Here is a 17766-nt window from a genome sequence, read left to right as displayed (position 1 = left end):
GAGTACCTTCTTCTGCTCAGGGCAATCCCGAGCGAAGTGTCCTTCTTTGTTACAGTTAAAGCATGTCAATTTAGCCTTTGCCTTCTTACCACCTCTCTTGCCCCTACGCTTGAAATTTCTAGCGCCATTGGGCTTAAGCGTAGCTGCTGCTTGCTTCTTAGGGGCACCTTTTGCTTTTCCACGTTTGAACTGAGAAGTTCTGCGTGAGCTTGACTCAACCACCATAGCAGAACCATCAGACTTAGCCGCCTCAAGGTGCTCAGCCTCTAGCTCCAAATGACGCGATATGTCTTCGAATGTTTTCACACTCTCATTATGCATCATGTTCTGCTTCATCTGCTCCCAAGAATTTGGCAGAGAGCGTATCATAGCCTGTACTTGCTGCTCTTGAGTCAAATTGTGCCCAGCAGCCGCAAGCTCACGTATCATGGCTGACATGACTCTCAAATGCTGCTTCATCGAGTGATGCGTCCTTTTCTGATATGAGTCAAACTTCATAGTCAGCCTACGTAGCTTTGCCAAAGAGGTAATACCAAACTTTTGCTTGAGAGTTTCCTACATCTCAAATGCAGTTGGGCAATGCTCAAACTCACTAATCAAAGATCGGTGTGCATGATACCAATGTAAACAAAGTATAACGCAGCGGAATAAAAATTATGGTCATACCTTTCAAACATAATCTGAATTGAAGGATCTCGTAGGTAAATCACGTGCTTCCTAAATCTGGTCAATCAACCTAGCAATGGGGCGATATTACAATAGTGAATATCACCCACACAAACCACAGTGCAAATGGCTTTGATCGTTATTTTTTGGAGAGAGTCAGTATATGGGAAAAACTCAAACATACGTTATCACCCACTCAGGATATATATCTATCATATCCTAATATGGATAGATGATATAGATATCAGATATTATCTCATATAACTAATATGGATAAATGAGATTAATAGATTATATATTTGATATATAGGATATGGGTGATTAAGAGAAAAATAACGTATGTTTGAGTTTTTCACATATACTGACTCTCTCCCAAAAACAACGATCAAAACCATTTGCACTGTGGTTTGTGTGGGTGATATTCACTATTGTAATATCACCCCATTGCTGAGTTGATTGACCAGATTTAGGAAGCACGTGATTTACCCACGAGATCCTTCAATTCAGACTCTGTTTGAAAGGTATGACCATAATTTTTATTCTGCTGCGTTATACTTTGTTTACAACTACAATAACAGATGATTAAGATATAAAACACCCTAATGAGTTATAAACCAAACACCACATCAAGCATAACTCCAGAACTTTTTTAATTTATTTATCATAATCAAAATATATAACAATTATAATAAATCATAATTAAGTCATAATCAATATAACAATAAGTCATAATCAAACATCACAAAGACGTATCATACACATTTTTTTGCAAAAATTGCAAATCAATGGCACAACCAAAAAATAATTAATGAAATCTATTTTTGTGCAACTTGGACACATATAAAAGACTTACACCATATACATAAAAAATTTGCATCACTATAAAAATATAAATATTTTTTCAGTGTTGGATTTGCAATTTCTCTAATTTTATATTTTTAAATATTGGTGCATCTTATGAGTTATCATTTAAAGAGAATCCATGAAAATGAATGCCAATCCCATAGATGAAGGAAGCTGAGCTCAGTAAAGAGAATGTAACCTAATTATTATTATTATTATTATTTTTTTGGGTTAAAAACAAAGGATATAAATGGGACATGACGACTTGTGTTGAGCCATGACCTAATTTTTTCAGTTCATCTCATTCATATGGGTTCATTTGACATGAAGGTTTGGGTTGGATAAGGATTATTTTAGTCACAAAAATATAAAATAGAATAAAAAATTAATAAGATAAAATGTCACATTCAAACTATAATCATTTCATTCTTTCTCTCATAAAAGTCAAAAAAGTCATCTAAAACGAGACTTTTTAACTCCAAACTAAAATAATTAAAAAATAAAAAAATCAACTCACACTCCAAACGAAGGCATAATAATTTTCTACTACTAAACAAGTCCTTCAACTTGTTGGTTATATGAATAGTTCACCATAGACAGTGTAGTTCTCAAATTTTTATGCCTTATCTCTCTATCTCTTTTTTGTTTGGTTATCAGGGACAACCATTACGTATGGATCGCACTAAACTAGAAGTTTGTTCAAATAGAGAGAGTTAGTTGATAATTGTTACTATGATTGGTGTCTTTTAAATGGAGTGTTTGTTGTCCACAAAATAAATAAATAAATAAATGGAAGGATTTCATTGTTTATTAGCTACCAATAATTTCACTTAGAACAACAAAGGAAAATTCAATAAAATGAAGCCGAATAATCTTCACAATAAAATTATGAACACAGAATAAGTAAAGCAATTTAAGAATAATCGTTTCTTTTATGACAGTCTCATATATATGCAATCAATAAGTACAAACAAGTTCACTCATAGTACGGTAAATTGCCAATTCTTTTAAAAGTTGCTCGGAAAGTGCTAAATAAATATATTTCTTGATTTGTTATGAAAAGACATACAGAAAAGCAGAGAAGTGATGTGATTTAAAAAAATAAAAATATAAAAAAATACACTTTTTTTAATATATGTCAAACAACTCCTTAGTATTCATGATAGGCAAAATAAGGTAGAAAAAGTAGTAACTTTAGATTGAATGAGTGCAGCTAGGAAAGAACCCTAGATGTATGACCAAAATTATTTCATATTGTTGATTAAATGGGTGATGTATTTGTAGGCATATTGTAATTTTAAAATTGATTTCAAGCCACAGCATATCCATAGTGCCTATTAACTATTAAGGCCTCGTTTAGAAACAGACTAGTTTAGTAACTTTTTGACTATTTGGTTAAAATATGAGCTACAAAAAACTAATATGTTTGGGATGACTTTGTGGCTTTTTACAAAAAGATGTGCAAAAAGTAGAGAGAAAAGAGAATCTTTGACTTTTTGGTGTGGGTTGTTGGCTTTTTGGCTAATTTAGTAACTTTTTGACTAAAATAGAGCGTTCCCAAACGAGGCCTAAGAAAGAAAAAGAAAAAGGTAATTATACTGATTTTTTGAGATTTTAAAAAAATATAATAAATTTTACGAATTTAACAAAATTATATTGGGTTCTTTAAGGTTTTATTTTATATAACACTTAATTATCTATCTTTTTATTAATAATTCGTTAGTCTTATTGATAAAAAATATATATATATATATAAAGTAATCTTTTTTATACTAAAATCTATATTTATTTTTGTGTTTTCACATCATTTGTATTAGTTCTGGTCCCTTTAGCTTTACTAAAAGGAAATTGTTGTAATTATACCTAAACTGTAGGACTTGCTATATTTTGTTCAAACTTTAGGTCAGTGTACTTTACCCAAAATAACTGAAGTTTTTTTTGTTTTTAGTCTAGTTTGTAAAGTGGGATTAGGGTTTTAAACGTTTTAAGCCAACTGAATGGTTATTTAAATTTGTTTTTGAAAACTTAACAAATTTCAAAATGTATTTAAATTTGACTTATTTAGGTTTTTTTTTTTTTTTATAGATCTCAAAATTCAATCTAGTCAAGTTGGGGTAGTTTAATTTTTTAATATTGCATATAAATTTATCAAGCTTGAGCTTAAAGCCAAATACAAATAGGTTAATTAAGTTTTAAACTCCAAGCATAATCATGTTCACTGAGACCCTATTTGATTAATAGGATCAATGATGAGAGGATTAGCTATCCATGGCATTAATGTAGGATTGATTATCCAGTTAGATTAGTGATATAAATAATTCCTCTCGTTCATGTTTATTTTGCAATGGATATAAAAATATTATCCCAATTATATGTTTATTTTGCATTATTAGTTGTAGGATTAAAAAAATCTGTCAATTTTGTTTAATAGAAATGTTCATTGGACTGCAATCTGAATAAAAAAAATTGTAATAAAATAATAAAATGTGAATTTCATGAATTAACAATCACAATCCTATGTCATAGTATGACTTTTTTTAATCACTAAAATTTAGTATATGATCAATTTTGTACTTCCTAGTGCAAATTGTGATTTTCAATCTTTAAAAAGTAAGTGACAATATGATGTAGTTGGAAAAGAAAATTGTAAAAAAAACTTAATTGTGCTCTTTTTTTTTGGCAGGATTTTCAGGCAAAAAGGGAAAAAGTTCCAAAGAGACAATCAAATTGTTTGTTAAAGCACCTAAAGTTATTGATTTTGCAGCAAATCTAAGAAGATAGATGATGTTCACTTTTGTTTGTAATGTGCTCTTTTCAGGGAAAAAGGAAAAAGTAGCAAGCATACTGCATATGAAATGTGACTTACCTAATATTGTGTTTGGAGGGAATGAAAGTGAAGTGTAGATAGAATAGAAATAGAAGGAAAAGAAATGGAGGAAAAAGTAAGAGAGAGGAAGTAAAATTGTTTGGGAGAGAAGAAACGAGTTTGTATTTGAGAAATATGTTTTGAGATAAAAAGTACGAAAATTTGTTTGGTTTGATTTTTTTTCAAAAGATGTTTTGAAAAATTATTTTGAAAGAGAATTTTGGAAAAAGTGATTGATTTGATGTGTATGAGAGAGAGATTTGTTTGGAAAATTTGTAAACCAAACAAGTTTTGAAAAAAAATTTTGAAAAAATTTGTTTGGTTTGATTACTTTTGAAAACTTATTTGTAAAGAATTTTTTCCAAAATTTTTTGGGAAACACAAAACAAACCAAACCTTTTTGTTTTTATGCGTAAAAGAGGCTATAAGTTGAGTTCATTGTTTTTTTTAATAGAGTTGAGTTTGTTTTAGTTTATAAAGAGTCTCGGGTAAAATAAAAAATCATTTACTGTGTTTGGTTTGAATTTTTTGGATTAAGTTTTTTGAAAATTAACTTTTTTAGTTTTTGTGTTTTTTAATTTTTAGTGAATATTTTTTAAATTTTAAATATTTTTTTTACTTTTTTAGATGCAACTTACTTAGATGTATATAAAAAGTAAAAAAATTGTGAAAAAATATTTTAAAAAATTAATAAATACATAAAAATACAAAAAATATACTGAATTCTTGTATTTTTCTTGTATTTTTGGTATTTAGTGAATTTTTAAAAGATTTTTTTTACAATTTTTTTACTTTTTAGGTGTATTTATGTTAGGTGTGTCTAAAAAGTAAAAAAATTACTTAAAATATTAAAAAAATTCAATAAAAACAAAAAAATACGAAAAATAAGAAAGTAGAATTTTCTGAAAAGTGTTTTGGAAAACTGAAAACCAAGCAAGGTGATTAACTTTCCTTTACTTCACCTCAAAATTTCTCAATTTAAAAATAAAAATAAAAATAAAAATAAAAATAAAAATAAAAATGATATAATCGTAAACAAAAATAGTTTCAGCACAAAATAATTACAAAATGATGAAAGTGCAAGATATACTTGCCCGATCTAATATATAAATCACTCATACTTCTATCTCTTTGGTAATTATTATTCTACTTTCTAATTTTTTGATATTCTCCACAAAAAAAAAAAAAATTAAGAGAGAGAGAGGAAATATACATATGTAACCACTTTTTGGTGTGGACCTTAAAATAAATATATTATTACATTTATAAGTTTTTATAAAAGTGTTAATAGGGAGTAATTAATCAATCATTTTTCATGACCTTTCAGTCGATAGTGTACAAGAATGAACAACTGAATTAATTGATTGAATAAAACTATACAAATAAAAAATTATACATAATTTTTGATCGAATGGAAATCTTTCAATTTAAAATAAAACTTGCATCAAGATGGCTATTAATTGCAAAACTACATCCCCATCTTGAAAGATTATATATATATATATATATGGGGGGGGGGGGGGGGGGGTGTGGTTTGTACTCATAAATTTTATGTTATTCACTTGTATTTCATTACGTCCCGTGCCATTTTTCTTAATCAATAAAGTCCCATTATATAAGAAAACTAAATCCTTATTTGTATAAGCACAAATCTAGAAAACTAGTAAACATACTTATATAGCAATTATTATTTTCTTTTATGTTTCAAACTTTAAAATTACATAACTTTGGATGAACACATCTCTTTTTGATAAAATTTATATTTTAAAAAAATACTCAATGTGATCTATCAACTAAGATCTTAATTGAATATAAAATTTGTAAAATGAAAAAAATATAAATACTTAACACCTTTTTTTTTCAAATTTGAAGTATAGATATTTTCACTTTTGAAATTTCACATAGTTTTTTTTTATTATTATTATTTCAATTTTTTAAATGCAAAATAAAATAAAGTTAATAAAATTTTTGGTATCATATTAAGTTCAAAAGATATTTTATAAAGTTCATAACTTTTCGTCGAATAATTTTTGTAATTTTATAGAATAAAATATGTGAATATTCACACTAGTTATGAATATAAGAATAATCTGAATATTTGTATTTAAAAGTGTGAATATTCACTCTAGTTTTTACACTTTTTAAAAAATAACAATATTTCATATTAAAAGTATGAATATTCACATTTGTAATTATCACATTTCTTAAAAAATTCACACCAAAGAAATTCACATTATTATCTAATTATGATGATTTTTTTCCCCAAAAAATATAGATTTTGATTATATATATATAATATTGTAGAAGATAAATTAGACTAGATACGCTAATAAAATCTTCTTCTATAATCAAACTACAAATTAAATTGAGATTCCATTTATTAAATTTGGAGATACATTAAAAGAGGATTTTTCGGTCTTTTGAAAGCTTTGAGACTTTAAATGAAATTATAAATTATGAACAAGGACCAAATGAGATACAATTTCTAGTTATGAGATTTATGAAAATTGGAAGATTATAATTTTCGTCTACTTTCATATTTTAAGAGAAACATGAGCTAAACTAATCCAAACCAAACCCTACCCATATATCTCCAATAAAATCTAACCCTAGCCTTGTTGATGTACCCAACTTCAATGTCATAAGAATCTATTCGGCAGAAAGAAGCATAAATACAAATGATTAGGGGTGTTCCAAAAAAACGATATAACTAGTAAACCACTTCAGTCAGTCTATGATTCATACTGTCGAATTAATTTGATTTTTATTAATTTCGATTCTGATTTTAGTTTTAGAATCGTGAAACTGTTCAAATCAATCTGATTCTCAATTCCAAAACTTTTGTTATGAACCGGACCAGGACATTTATTTATTATTTTTATATGCAAAAATCTAAGAAGTTTCTTATAAGATTTAAACATTAGTCTTCTTTATAAAATTGATAAACACTAACCGTCTTAACCAAGCTACTATTATCAATTTATTTACTAACGTAAATATATATATTTATTATTATATAAAATTTCTAAAACCATAAAACCGAGCCGAACTAAATCAGTTTCTATTGATTCGGCAATGGTTCGATTCCACAAGTTGAACAGTTTGATTCCGATTCTGATTCCAATTTTTCTAGGATTGTAAAAGCCGATTCAGTTCTTAATTTACTCTAAAACCAAACCAATCCAATACATGTACACCCCTACAAATGACACATAATAACCTAGTACAATATGAATCATTTAGTCAAACTAAGATTGTATGATCTTAATACAGATGGGAATTTTGATAACCATGATCATCGACCTTAAATAAGTGTATGGGCTAAAACAAAGGCTTGTATTTGAAAATGAAATTATTAATTGTGTATACGGCTTTATCAAAAGAAAACAACAGAAATTTAAGGGATGAAATCAAATCAGATTTTTGTAAGTTATTTATTTTTTACCGTCTATTTTTTTTCATACAAAACAAAATTAATCACATAAATATCAATATCCGATCAAAGTAATTTTTTACAAGCATATAATATTCGACGATTTCTATACATTACACGGTTTGAATTATCAAAACAGGACCCATGGTGAACCCCCACAGGTCCAATAGTACCCTCTAGTCCATGATTGGACAGAAGGAAAGCCATTCCCCAAATTTAAACCCAGGAGAGAGAAATAACCACTAAATACAAGACCAGAAATAGATCCTAATACCATAGAAGAATACCGGTAAAATTTCATAACAAAAAATATTAGTCGAACCAAAGATTTCATAGAAAAAAAATTGATACAACACAGTAGTTCCAAGACAATAGCCTCCACACTGGTCTGAAGTCGCGATAGATAAAAACCGAACAGAGACACCTTCATGAGATTTTATTCTGCAGAGATATACTCAGTCTACTACTCTATAAACAGCAATGAGCAGCCAAAAAATGAGTGTATTTTGAGCAACAATCTTCGAATTCAAGAGAAATTTGACGAACTCTCGAGTGCTGTTCTAACCAAAGAAGATTTAAAACTTATAAATTTTTTTCATCTTTCCGAATATGGTTACCACAAAGCAATACAAAAGGACACAAGGTAAAAAACACAAATCCTTCTCAGTCTACTCTGGATTGGCCAGCTCGAGAAGACAATATGATACCAACAATGAGGCCATAGAGGGCCAGTGCTTCAGCAAAGATAAGAATGAGGATCATCCCAACAAAAAGTTTTGGCTGCTGCGCATTTGCTCTGCAAAACAAAAACATATTTTTCAGGTGCTGGAAATTTTGATGATAGAAAAAAAATAAAATTACAAAAAAATATTCACCAAATGGGGTTTTTTCTCTGTGAAGCGTTTTGGAGAGAAATAATTCCCAAATCCAAAGAGCGTCCAAATTCTGAAACTAACACTACTCTCAAGCAAGGGAAATTTAAGTTCCAAGATCATTTTTTATTTTTTGCCTTTAGTGGACTCACCTCCCATCTCAATCTGAAGCCGAATGATAGGAAGCACACGGGAATGTCCAAGAATCTCTGCGCTACGCATATTGGTACATGATGGACATATGGAGAACTTTCATAACTAAATTTCTTACTCCAAACCAAAGTTTCGAGAAGTGGTTGCGGTTGCAGGTAAGTTTTCAAAAAGTGGTTTTGATCGCTATAACAGTTGCGGTGGCGCGGTTGCAGAGTGTGAAGGCCGTAACATAACGGCTGAGGTAACCGAAACCATAATTTTTTTTATTTTTCGCACAATTTAAAAAAAAAACTTACCAATGAGCATATAATTAAATTTTTTTTTTCTGAATCACATTTATTGGGATTTAAAATAGATTTTGACCAATTTTTATTAGTTTTTAAGTATGATACATATATTTCATTTTTTTATATCACTACAAAAAGAGTTTTTCACATTTTATTTCAATAGTTAACGACTTTAAGAATAATTGATTTTAAATGCCAACAAATTATTTTTAACCAATACATGAATTAATTGAATAAAAAATATTCACAATTATTAAATTAAATGATTATAAAAATAAAAATTGTGCCATAAACAAAAATTATTTTTGAAGCATTTTTTTAGACAACACTTTACAATTAACTAAATAAAATTATTTACCGTTAAGTATTAAATGAAATGATTATAAAAATAAAAATTGTGTCAGAAACAAAAATTATTTTTAAGCTACTGATTTTATTTATTTTTTAAAAAATATTTTTTAAACAACATATTACAGTAACAAAATAAAAAATATTTATAATTATATATTAAATAAAATGATTAGAAAAATAAATACAACCACTATTTATATATATATATATATATATATTTTTTTATTTTACATGCTAACGTAATGAAATAAAAATTAAAAAATAAATTATAAAGAAAAAAATTTGTATAAGGATTTTTTTTTTTGTTTGTTTGGATCACTTGAGTATTTGTTATTTTTTTCTAAGGTTTTTTTTTTTTGGAAAAAGGAATCTATTCAAAATATTGTAAAAGTGTGTACCGTTACAACCGTTACAATATTTCTACGGCCGTTAAGCAACACCGAAATAGCTGTTACACATGTAAATTTCCGTCACATTGCTATAGCGTGACCGTAACGGATGGCAAGAACCACCACCACAGCCACTTTTTAAAATCTTGCCCCCACCTAAATTGCTAAGCCAAGTTAATATCTTTGTAAGCCCAACTCCCAACCAAGAAATTTCAACCACTGCTATCACAGGGCAAACAACCTTCCACATCGGTTATAACTGAATCAGCAAAGGCTTTGATATAAACTAAAGGTAAAGTAAGAGCCGCATAGATCTAGCCAAATTCGTCCATTTAAGTAACCAGAATGCAATTAACCATTCTCAAACTCATGCATTGCCTAAGTTGGAAAAAAAATAAGGGACAGTGGGTCTGCCTATGTTTGTGTGCTTTCCTTTCCTTTTGGCACTGCAAAGTCATTTCTTATGGTTACCCTCACATAATCCCATAGGACAACTCGTCAATTGTATTTCCATTCTGTACACTAAAATGTATCGCCATTAAGGTTTTAAAAAGCAAACGCAACAGTTACGTAATGGTTGTGGTGGTCACCACCACCCGTTACGGCCGCTATAGCAGTGTGACGGAAATTCACATGTGTAATAGCCGTTTCGGTATTATGTAACGGCTATAGCAATACCATAACGGCCATAATGATCCATTACACACCGTTTCCGTGTTACAATATTCCCATGCTTAATGCATGACGTCAAATGGAAACACCAGTTTAACTTGGGGAATAAAAGAATAATATTAAAAGTATGATTATTTAACTGTCTCAGTGTCGCTACATTTCAGAATTAGATGATTTTGACGCTTTGGACACATACTTGCACCCATTACATGTACCAGGAGTCTTACTAATAACTTATTTTTTATCCACTTATATTATGCAATCAGGCTGGTAAAGTTGACACAAGAAATTTAAGGATTAAGACCATGAATGCTAACCAAAACCAATTATTGAATTGAACATATCACATATGCAAATTGGCAAACTCTTCCAATCCTTTACAGTATCAGCCATTCCAAGCAAGAACATGCATTACACCTCTATAAGGGCAATAAATCTGAAAGGTCTATAATCAGAGGAATGAAGTGCAAGATGCTTTTTCTTCAAGCAATAAGCAAAATAGTGTCTACAGATTGCCTTAAGAGAGACCATAGCCCAACCAACCAACCAACCTTCAAAATAGGAGACAGATTGAAGAAATTGCTAAAGAATCCAGCAACCAATTGTGACTTCCTAGAGACCAGAGCAAATGAAAATCCTGCTATATAGTATACTCTAAATGAGCTATTAGAGAATTCTAATAGATATGTAGCATGCCTACCTCCTAAGAAGCACTGATACAAACCTAGGACACATACATAGCATAATATGAACAAGCCAACAAGATAGTTTTCAAAAAATAGGACACGACATGACATGGAAACAAGAAGAAAATACATATACACATATATTATGCATACATTAAAACAACAACTTATTTATTTTTTCCACAACAATTACATATATATTTTATTATATTAAAAGAATAAGAATTTATTTTCCACATTTTACACCAAGGATCTACCTTAAGTTCTTATCTTTTTGCGTTAGTTATGGATGAGTTGACGATAAATATTCAGGATGACGTGCCATGGTGTATACTTTTTGCAGATGATATCGTGTTAGTGGATAAGACTAGAGAAGGAGTTAATACAAAGTTGGAGATTTGGAGAAAAGCCCTTGATCTAAAGAATTCCAGATAAGCAGAACTAAGATAGAGTACATGGAGTGTAAATTTAGTAACAGTAACAATGAAAGCTGAGGGAAAGTGAAGATTGAGAACCAAGAACTGCCTAAAGGTAAACATTTTCGTTATTTATGGTCGATTATCACAACAACAGGGGAGATTGATGCGGATGCGGCCCATAAGATTAAAGCGAGATGGCTTAAGTGCAGAAGTGCATTTAGGGTATTGTGCGATAAACGAATACCCACTAGAGTAAAGGTAAGTTCTATAAAACGCCTATTAGACCAACGATGTTGTATGGGACAGAGTGTTGCGCAACTAAGAAATAACATATAGATACGATGAATGTTGCTAAAATGAGAATGCTAAGGTGGATGTGTGGCAAGATTAGACTAGACTAGACAGAATTAGGAATGAGTGTATTCGGGAATGGGTAGGTAGGAGTAGCACTGATAAAAGATAAGTTGAGAGAATCGATTGAGATGGTTTGGTCATATTCAACGGAAACCAACAGAGGTAGTAGTGAAGAGATGCGATGTAGTGACGGTAGATGGAAGTGTTAGGGGACCGAGTAGGGTTAGATTAACGTTGACTAGCGTTGTAAATAGAGATATGAATCTATTTAATTTGGCTAACGAAATGGCCTTTGATAGAACCGCGTGGAGAATAAGAATTCATATAGCCGACCCCATTTGATGGGATTTAAGACTTTGTTTGGTTTGGTTTGGTTTACAAATTTTTTTAAAGTCTCAAGGACGGATAAATAGATTTAAATCCATATTATTTTTATTTTATCATTAGAACTTAAGTTTTTTTTCTTTGAACTTACAATGCATCTCATATATGTCTAAGTGGAGATACGCGTTCCCTAGGCCCTAAGTGTGTTGGTTCTAAAAGAAATTAAAAAAATAATAATATGATACATTTTGAATGTGTGTCCAACGCGTGTCATGATACCCTTTTAGAAGTGTTTGCTTCTTAGCCTACCTCTTTAACGCAAAGGGGTGAAGGACACAGAGAATATTTGTTCAATATCCATAGAAATGGCATGTAATATGTGAGGCAAAACTTTTGCCTTCAATAGTAGCATATATATCATCCACACACCATGCTAATGATGCCATAAACATATACAAACATGGTAAACACGTCTATTAAAACACATGAGGGAAAACTTCTACCTACAACAGACAAGCCAATAGCAGTGCATGCACCATCACACACCATCCAGAAATTTGGTTAACAAAGGCATCCAAAACACTATACACTGTCAAAAGAATATACAATAAGTTTTAAAAAACTTTATTGAGGCTTGCCTTGAGGCGAGGCTAATGCAAAATGCAATGAAGCTTCGATTTTTGGCGATATTCTCCAAAGGCTTGCACACCATAGTCTGAGGCATACGCCTTGTACGCCCTTTGCGTATAAACAAATGAAAAGTACGCATATGAAGAGCTTGACTTAGACTCTTGTTAAACTTAGTCTATTAAATGGTTTAAGCATAAATAAAAAATAAAGAAAAATCTCTTGTGCAACTATATTCCACAAGGAAATTAAAGTAAATGACCAATCAAGAAAAAAGACAAAGTGCGTAATTGAGAAGCTCGATAATTGAAGCTCAAAACATTGATTTCACTTTTGATGAGAACAAGCTTCCTTCTCTGTAATGACATGTTCGGAGCCTTCATATATAAATTTTAATTCTTTTTACTATTTTAAAATATTTAATTTATTTACTAAATAAATATAAAAAATCAAAATTCGAAATGCTTTTGCCTCAACACTTTAAGACGCCTCACCACACAAAGGATAAAGACCTAGAGTTACACATTTGCATTTACAAACTTTGGGAACTATCACTCAAGATGGCCTTGGCACAATATGATCTACTCTATGGACAATCACTTATTTGGTCACAATTGTCTTTTATACACTAACATGTGCTGTGTGATTGGTCATTTCTTCCATACCATTCTCTAAACTAGTACAAATTCATTGCTCTAAACCTTAGAGTTTAGAGCAATAGATATACAATGCATAACCTCTCCACTAGGCACTTCAACCTTAGAGTTTTCTCTATGTCCTCGTTTCCCTACCCCCACTCCGGCTTCATGCAACTAAATTTTCAATAATTCTAGAACGTGATCTCCATCCATAGAAAACACTACTCCTATTGCTCACAAATCTATTCCTGGGTTTTGTTCAAATAACTCACATTTAACCGTCCTAGCTCGAGACCAATATCAACATAAATACAAACTAAAAACCCCTAAATCATAAGTTGATAACCAATCTGAATATGTTTTTTCACAATTAAAATAGAAATTGCAACTATCACTGGAAATTAACAACATGAAACAATGAAATAAACGAACAATCCAACAAGAAATCAATACCTAACACCAGCATCACCGACGATCCCAATTGCCATTCCAGCAGAGAGGCCAGCGAGACCACAAGCGAGACCAGAGGAAAGATGAGCATAACCATCAAAGAGGTAATACGACTTGGCCTTAGGGTTAATACCAGTACTGATGATAACAGCAATGATCAAGCCATAAATACCCAACACACCAGCCATAACAACAGGAACGATCGACTTCATCACCAGCTCTGGCCTCATCACACCCATCGATGCAACACCAACACCACTCTTCGCTGTTCCATATGCAGCTCCCATACCTGAAGATTCAGAATCAAATATTCACGATCTAGGGTTTGCAACATAATAATGTAAATATATATATATATAAGAGATAATGAGATCTAGGGTTTGATTACAGGAGAAAACAAGGGCAGCAGCAGCGCCGAGGAAGCCGAAGAAAGGAGCGGTTTCATCTCCGCTGAATGTCGAAGACATTGTGGATTTTCTTGCGAGCAAAGGCTGATTGGATCTCGGGAAAATATAGTGGGAAAATATGTACAGAAACACAGATTAGATCAGCCTTCTCTCTCTGCTCTATAGTTTTGTACAAGAATGGAAGCAATTCTCCTTTATATAATGGGTAAATGGCACTTTGGCCTATAATTTTATGAAATTTATACTGTCCCATAAATTAAAATTTTGCAGTTTGCATATTATAAAGTATTATTTCATTTTTATCCCTATACTTTTACACGATTTTTAATGACCCTCCAAATTATTCTTATTTTCATGTATATCCCCATACTATTTAAATTATCATCAATTTTGCCTCTGTCGTCATATTTGAAACGAAAAACGTTAAAAAAAATTACATTTTGATCTCAAATTTTAAAATAAATATGCAAACCAACCTTCCTAACACTTTTCCAACTTGCAAACGAATCGTTTTGATTCAGCAATGTCGACACCAGCCCTCCTAACACTTCTTCACCAAATGCGACTTCCTGGAACGAATCCTTGCCATTATCGAAATCTCCATGGTCCTCTTACGCCGCTCAAATCGACGATTGCTATTCATACGCAGGCCTAATGGGTTCTTTTGTTCGCGAAGAAGGCCATATATGCTCGCTTGCCACCTCTAGCGACTTGTTATACATTGGTTCTAATAGCAAGAACATTCGGGTATGAAAGAATCAAAAGGAGTTTTTTGGGTTCAAATCGAATAGTGGGTTAGTTAAAGCCATTATAATTACAAATGAAATCATTTTCACGGGCCATCAAGACAGGAAGATTCGATTATGGAAAATTTCTGCGAAGAATCCAACAATTCACAAATGAATCGGGACTTTACCCGCGTTGAAACCTTATATAAATAGCTCCATCAATTCGAGCAATTATGTTGAGGTGAGAAGGAATCGAAATACGGTTTGGATCAAACATTTCGATGTGATTTCGTGTCTTAGTTTGAGCGAAGACAAATCTTTGTTATACTCAACTTCTTGGGTTAAGACAATAAAGGTTTGGAGAGTATCGAATTTGAAATGTTTGGAATCGATTCATGTTCATGATAACGCAGTTAATGCAGTGGTTGTCGGATTTGATGGGTTGGTCTTCACCGGCTCTATAGATGGGAGTGTCAAGATATAGTGGCGAGAGATGCGGCGGAAGGGTACCAAACACTTTTTTTCACAGAATTGCACCATATGGGCTGTAATGTTTTGAAATTTTCAAAATTAGTTTTCAGACAACTTTCGGCATACCAAAACCGCCCATTTATACGAAGAAGTGAGAAAGCAAGGTAGTATAGGGCGAAGCGGGAAGTAAGGCGAAGAGAATTGCGAAAGAATGAAGTAGAACCGTCAAGAATCAAGAAAGATATAAAGTCCGAAAGATGGCTTGAAGAAAAGTCAAAAATGAGAAGAAAAAGTCTTTTTTTTTTTATCAACTTTCGGAGCTCTGATAGCATGCAAAAAGAGTAAGAATGAGACGTGTGAGATGTGATACGAAAATTAGACTGTGAGTTGAATCCAACGACGTAAAAATAAGGCGAAACAGAGTTATGACGAAGGAGATAGAAGAACTTAAAGTAGTGGTTAGTGGTGGTGGTTTGCTGGTAGCAAACGGTGGGTTTGCATCTTTCTTTTGAAATTTGGGGCAAAAATGTAACTTTTTTAACGTTTTCCGTTTCAAATGTGACGGTAGGGGCAAAATTGATAGTAACTTTAATAGTATAGGGGTACGCGTAAAAATAAGAGTAATCTGGGGGGTCATTGAAAATCGTATAAAAGTATAGAGATAAAAATGAAATAATCTCCATTATAAATTGAGGAAATTACAATTAAAAAAAAAAAAAAAAACCAAGGGTTTTACCCTTTTAATAAATTCAATCCTAGGCTTTAATTTTGTCAATTTAAATTTTAAACATTTGATTTATTTTCAATTTAAATCATTTGTCTATTTTCGTTAAGTAAGATCAATAGAAAAATAATATTCTAGTCATTAAACTTAATAAAAAATTATATTTTAGATATTTAATGTATACTTACATTGTATTTAATGGCTAAAATATTAATATTTTTTTATCGATTTTACTTAACAATTATAGGCAAATGATTTAAATTGAAAATAAATCAAAAAATTTAAATTTAAATTGACAAAATTAAAAATTCAGAATTGATTTTGTTACAAGTCTCAGACCCTAAGTTTAAGGGTTTTTTTTCTTTTTCTTTTTTTGTAATTGTCCTTCATAAATTTGTGAATCGTAAATTATACTAATTGTTAATGAAGTTTAGAGAAATACAATAAATTTTTTAAATACTAGGGATAACCCGTGCGATGCACAGAAAAATAAACTATATACATTTTGTGTGATATATAAATTATTCTAATATTGAATTATATTTTAATAGCTGCAAGCCATGATGTTAGGCCATCTTGGTTGATGTTAACAATAATTAATCTACAAAATTTCACAATAAAAATTTGATATACATAAAAAATTGTTAATTATAAAGATTGTTAGGATAATAGTATTACAATCACTTGCCAACATAAATAATTTGTATCAGACTATAGTGTCATGCAAAAAAAAAAAAAAAAAACAAAACAAAACAAAACAAAAACAAAAACAAAGCATTAAAAGAAATAAATTGTATAAGTTATCATAAATTTACTTATTTTAAATCAATGATTTATATTATTATTGTGGGACCAAATCATGAATAAATCTCAACTTTTAATTATAATTTGTAAGTAATCATTCTCCATAACTTGAATAATACTTGCATAGTTTCTACAACATTTAAAAAAAAAAATCAAGATAAGAATTTCGTAGGATTATAAAAATTATATAAGAAAATAGTTTAATCCATTTTATTTATAAAAAAAAATGATGACAGATTATTTGAATTGTATTTGAAGAAATATAACAAATGATAGCTTTAATCATTATATATCAAAAAAAAAAAAAATTATATAGGTTACTCAACAACAAAATGGTCGAATATAACTAAAGTCATAGACATTGAATTAAATCATATGGGCTCTAAATTGATAATATAATCTAATAAATCAACTAATAATAACAGAGAGATATCAACAAATATGTAATATTTCTCTACCATCTTTGTATTATATTCATTAATTTCATATATCATATGAAAGTTTTATTTGTCTCAATCTTTCAATAAAATAAGCACCAGGAAAACAAATTTGATAAGAAATTAGTTCTAAACTTTATTATTAAAAAAATAGAAATTTCAAAG

The 17766-nt window shown here is 30.4% G+C and overlaps 1 protein-coding gene and 1 pseudogene across 1 annotated transcript; one reads left to right on the top strand and one right to left on the bottom strand.

Moving 5' to 3' along the window:
* Positions 1 to 8120: 8120 nt before the first annotated feature.
* LOC114319810 (V-type proton ATPase 16 kDa proteolipid subunit) lies at positions 8121 to 14694 on the bottom strand. Its single transcript, XM_028266867.2, has 3 exons — positions 14419 to 14694; positions 14034 to 14319; positions 8121 to 8604 (listed from the first exon to the last, which is right to left on the bottom strand). Exons 1-3 carry the CDS (start codon positions 14495 to 14497, stop codon positions 8472 to 8474), a joined length of 498 nt encoding a protein of 165 aa, XP_028122668.2. The 5' UTR covers positions 14498 to 14694; the 3' UTR covers positions 8121 to 8471.
* Positions 14695 to 14977: 283 nt separating this feature from the next.
* LOC114292487 (protein JINGUBANG pseudogene) lies at positions 14978 to 15724 on the top strand (annotated as a pseudogene).
* The last annotated feature ends 2042 nt before the right edge of the window (positions 15725 to 17766 follow it).

This window comes from Camellia sinensis, chromosome 5 (assembly GCF_055761805.1).
Source record: "Camellia sinensis isolate YWXY chromosome 5, ASM5576180v1, whole genome shotgun sequence".
Taxonomy (NCBI): domain Eukaryota; kingdom Viridiplantae; phylum Streptophyta; class Magnoliopsida; order Ericales; family Theaceae; genus Camellia; species Camellia sinensis.
The sequence above is the reverse complement of the archived record's forward strand: the minus strand, read 5'-3'. Positions and strand labels throughout refer to the sequence as shown.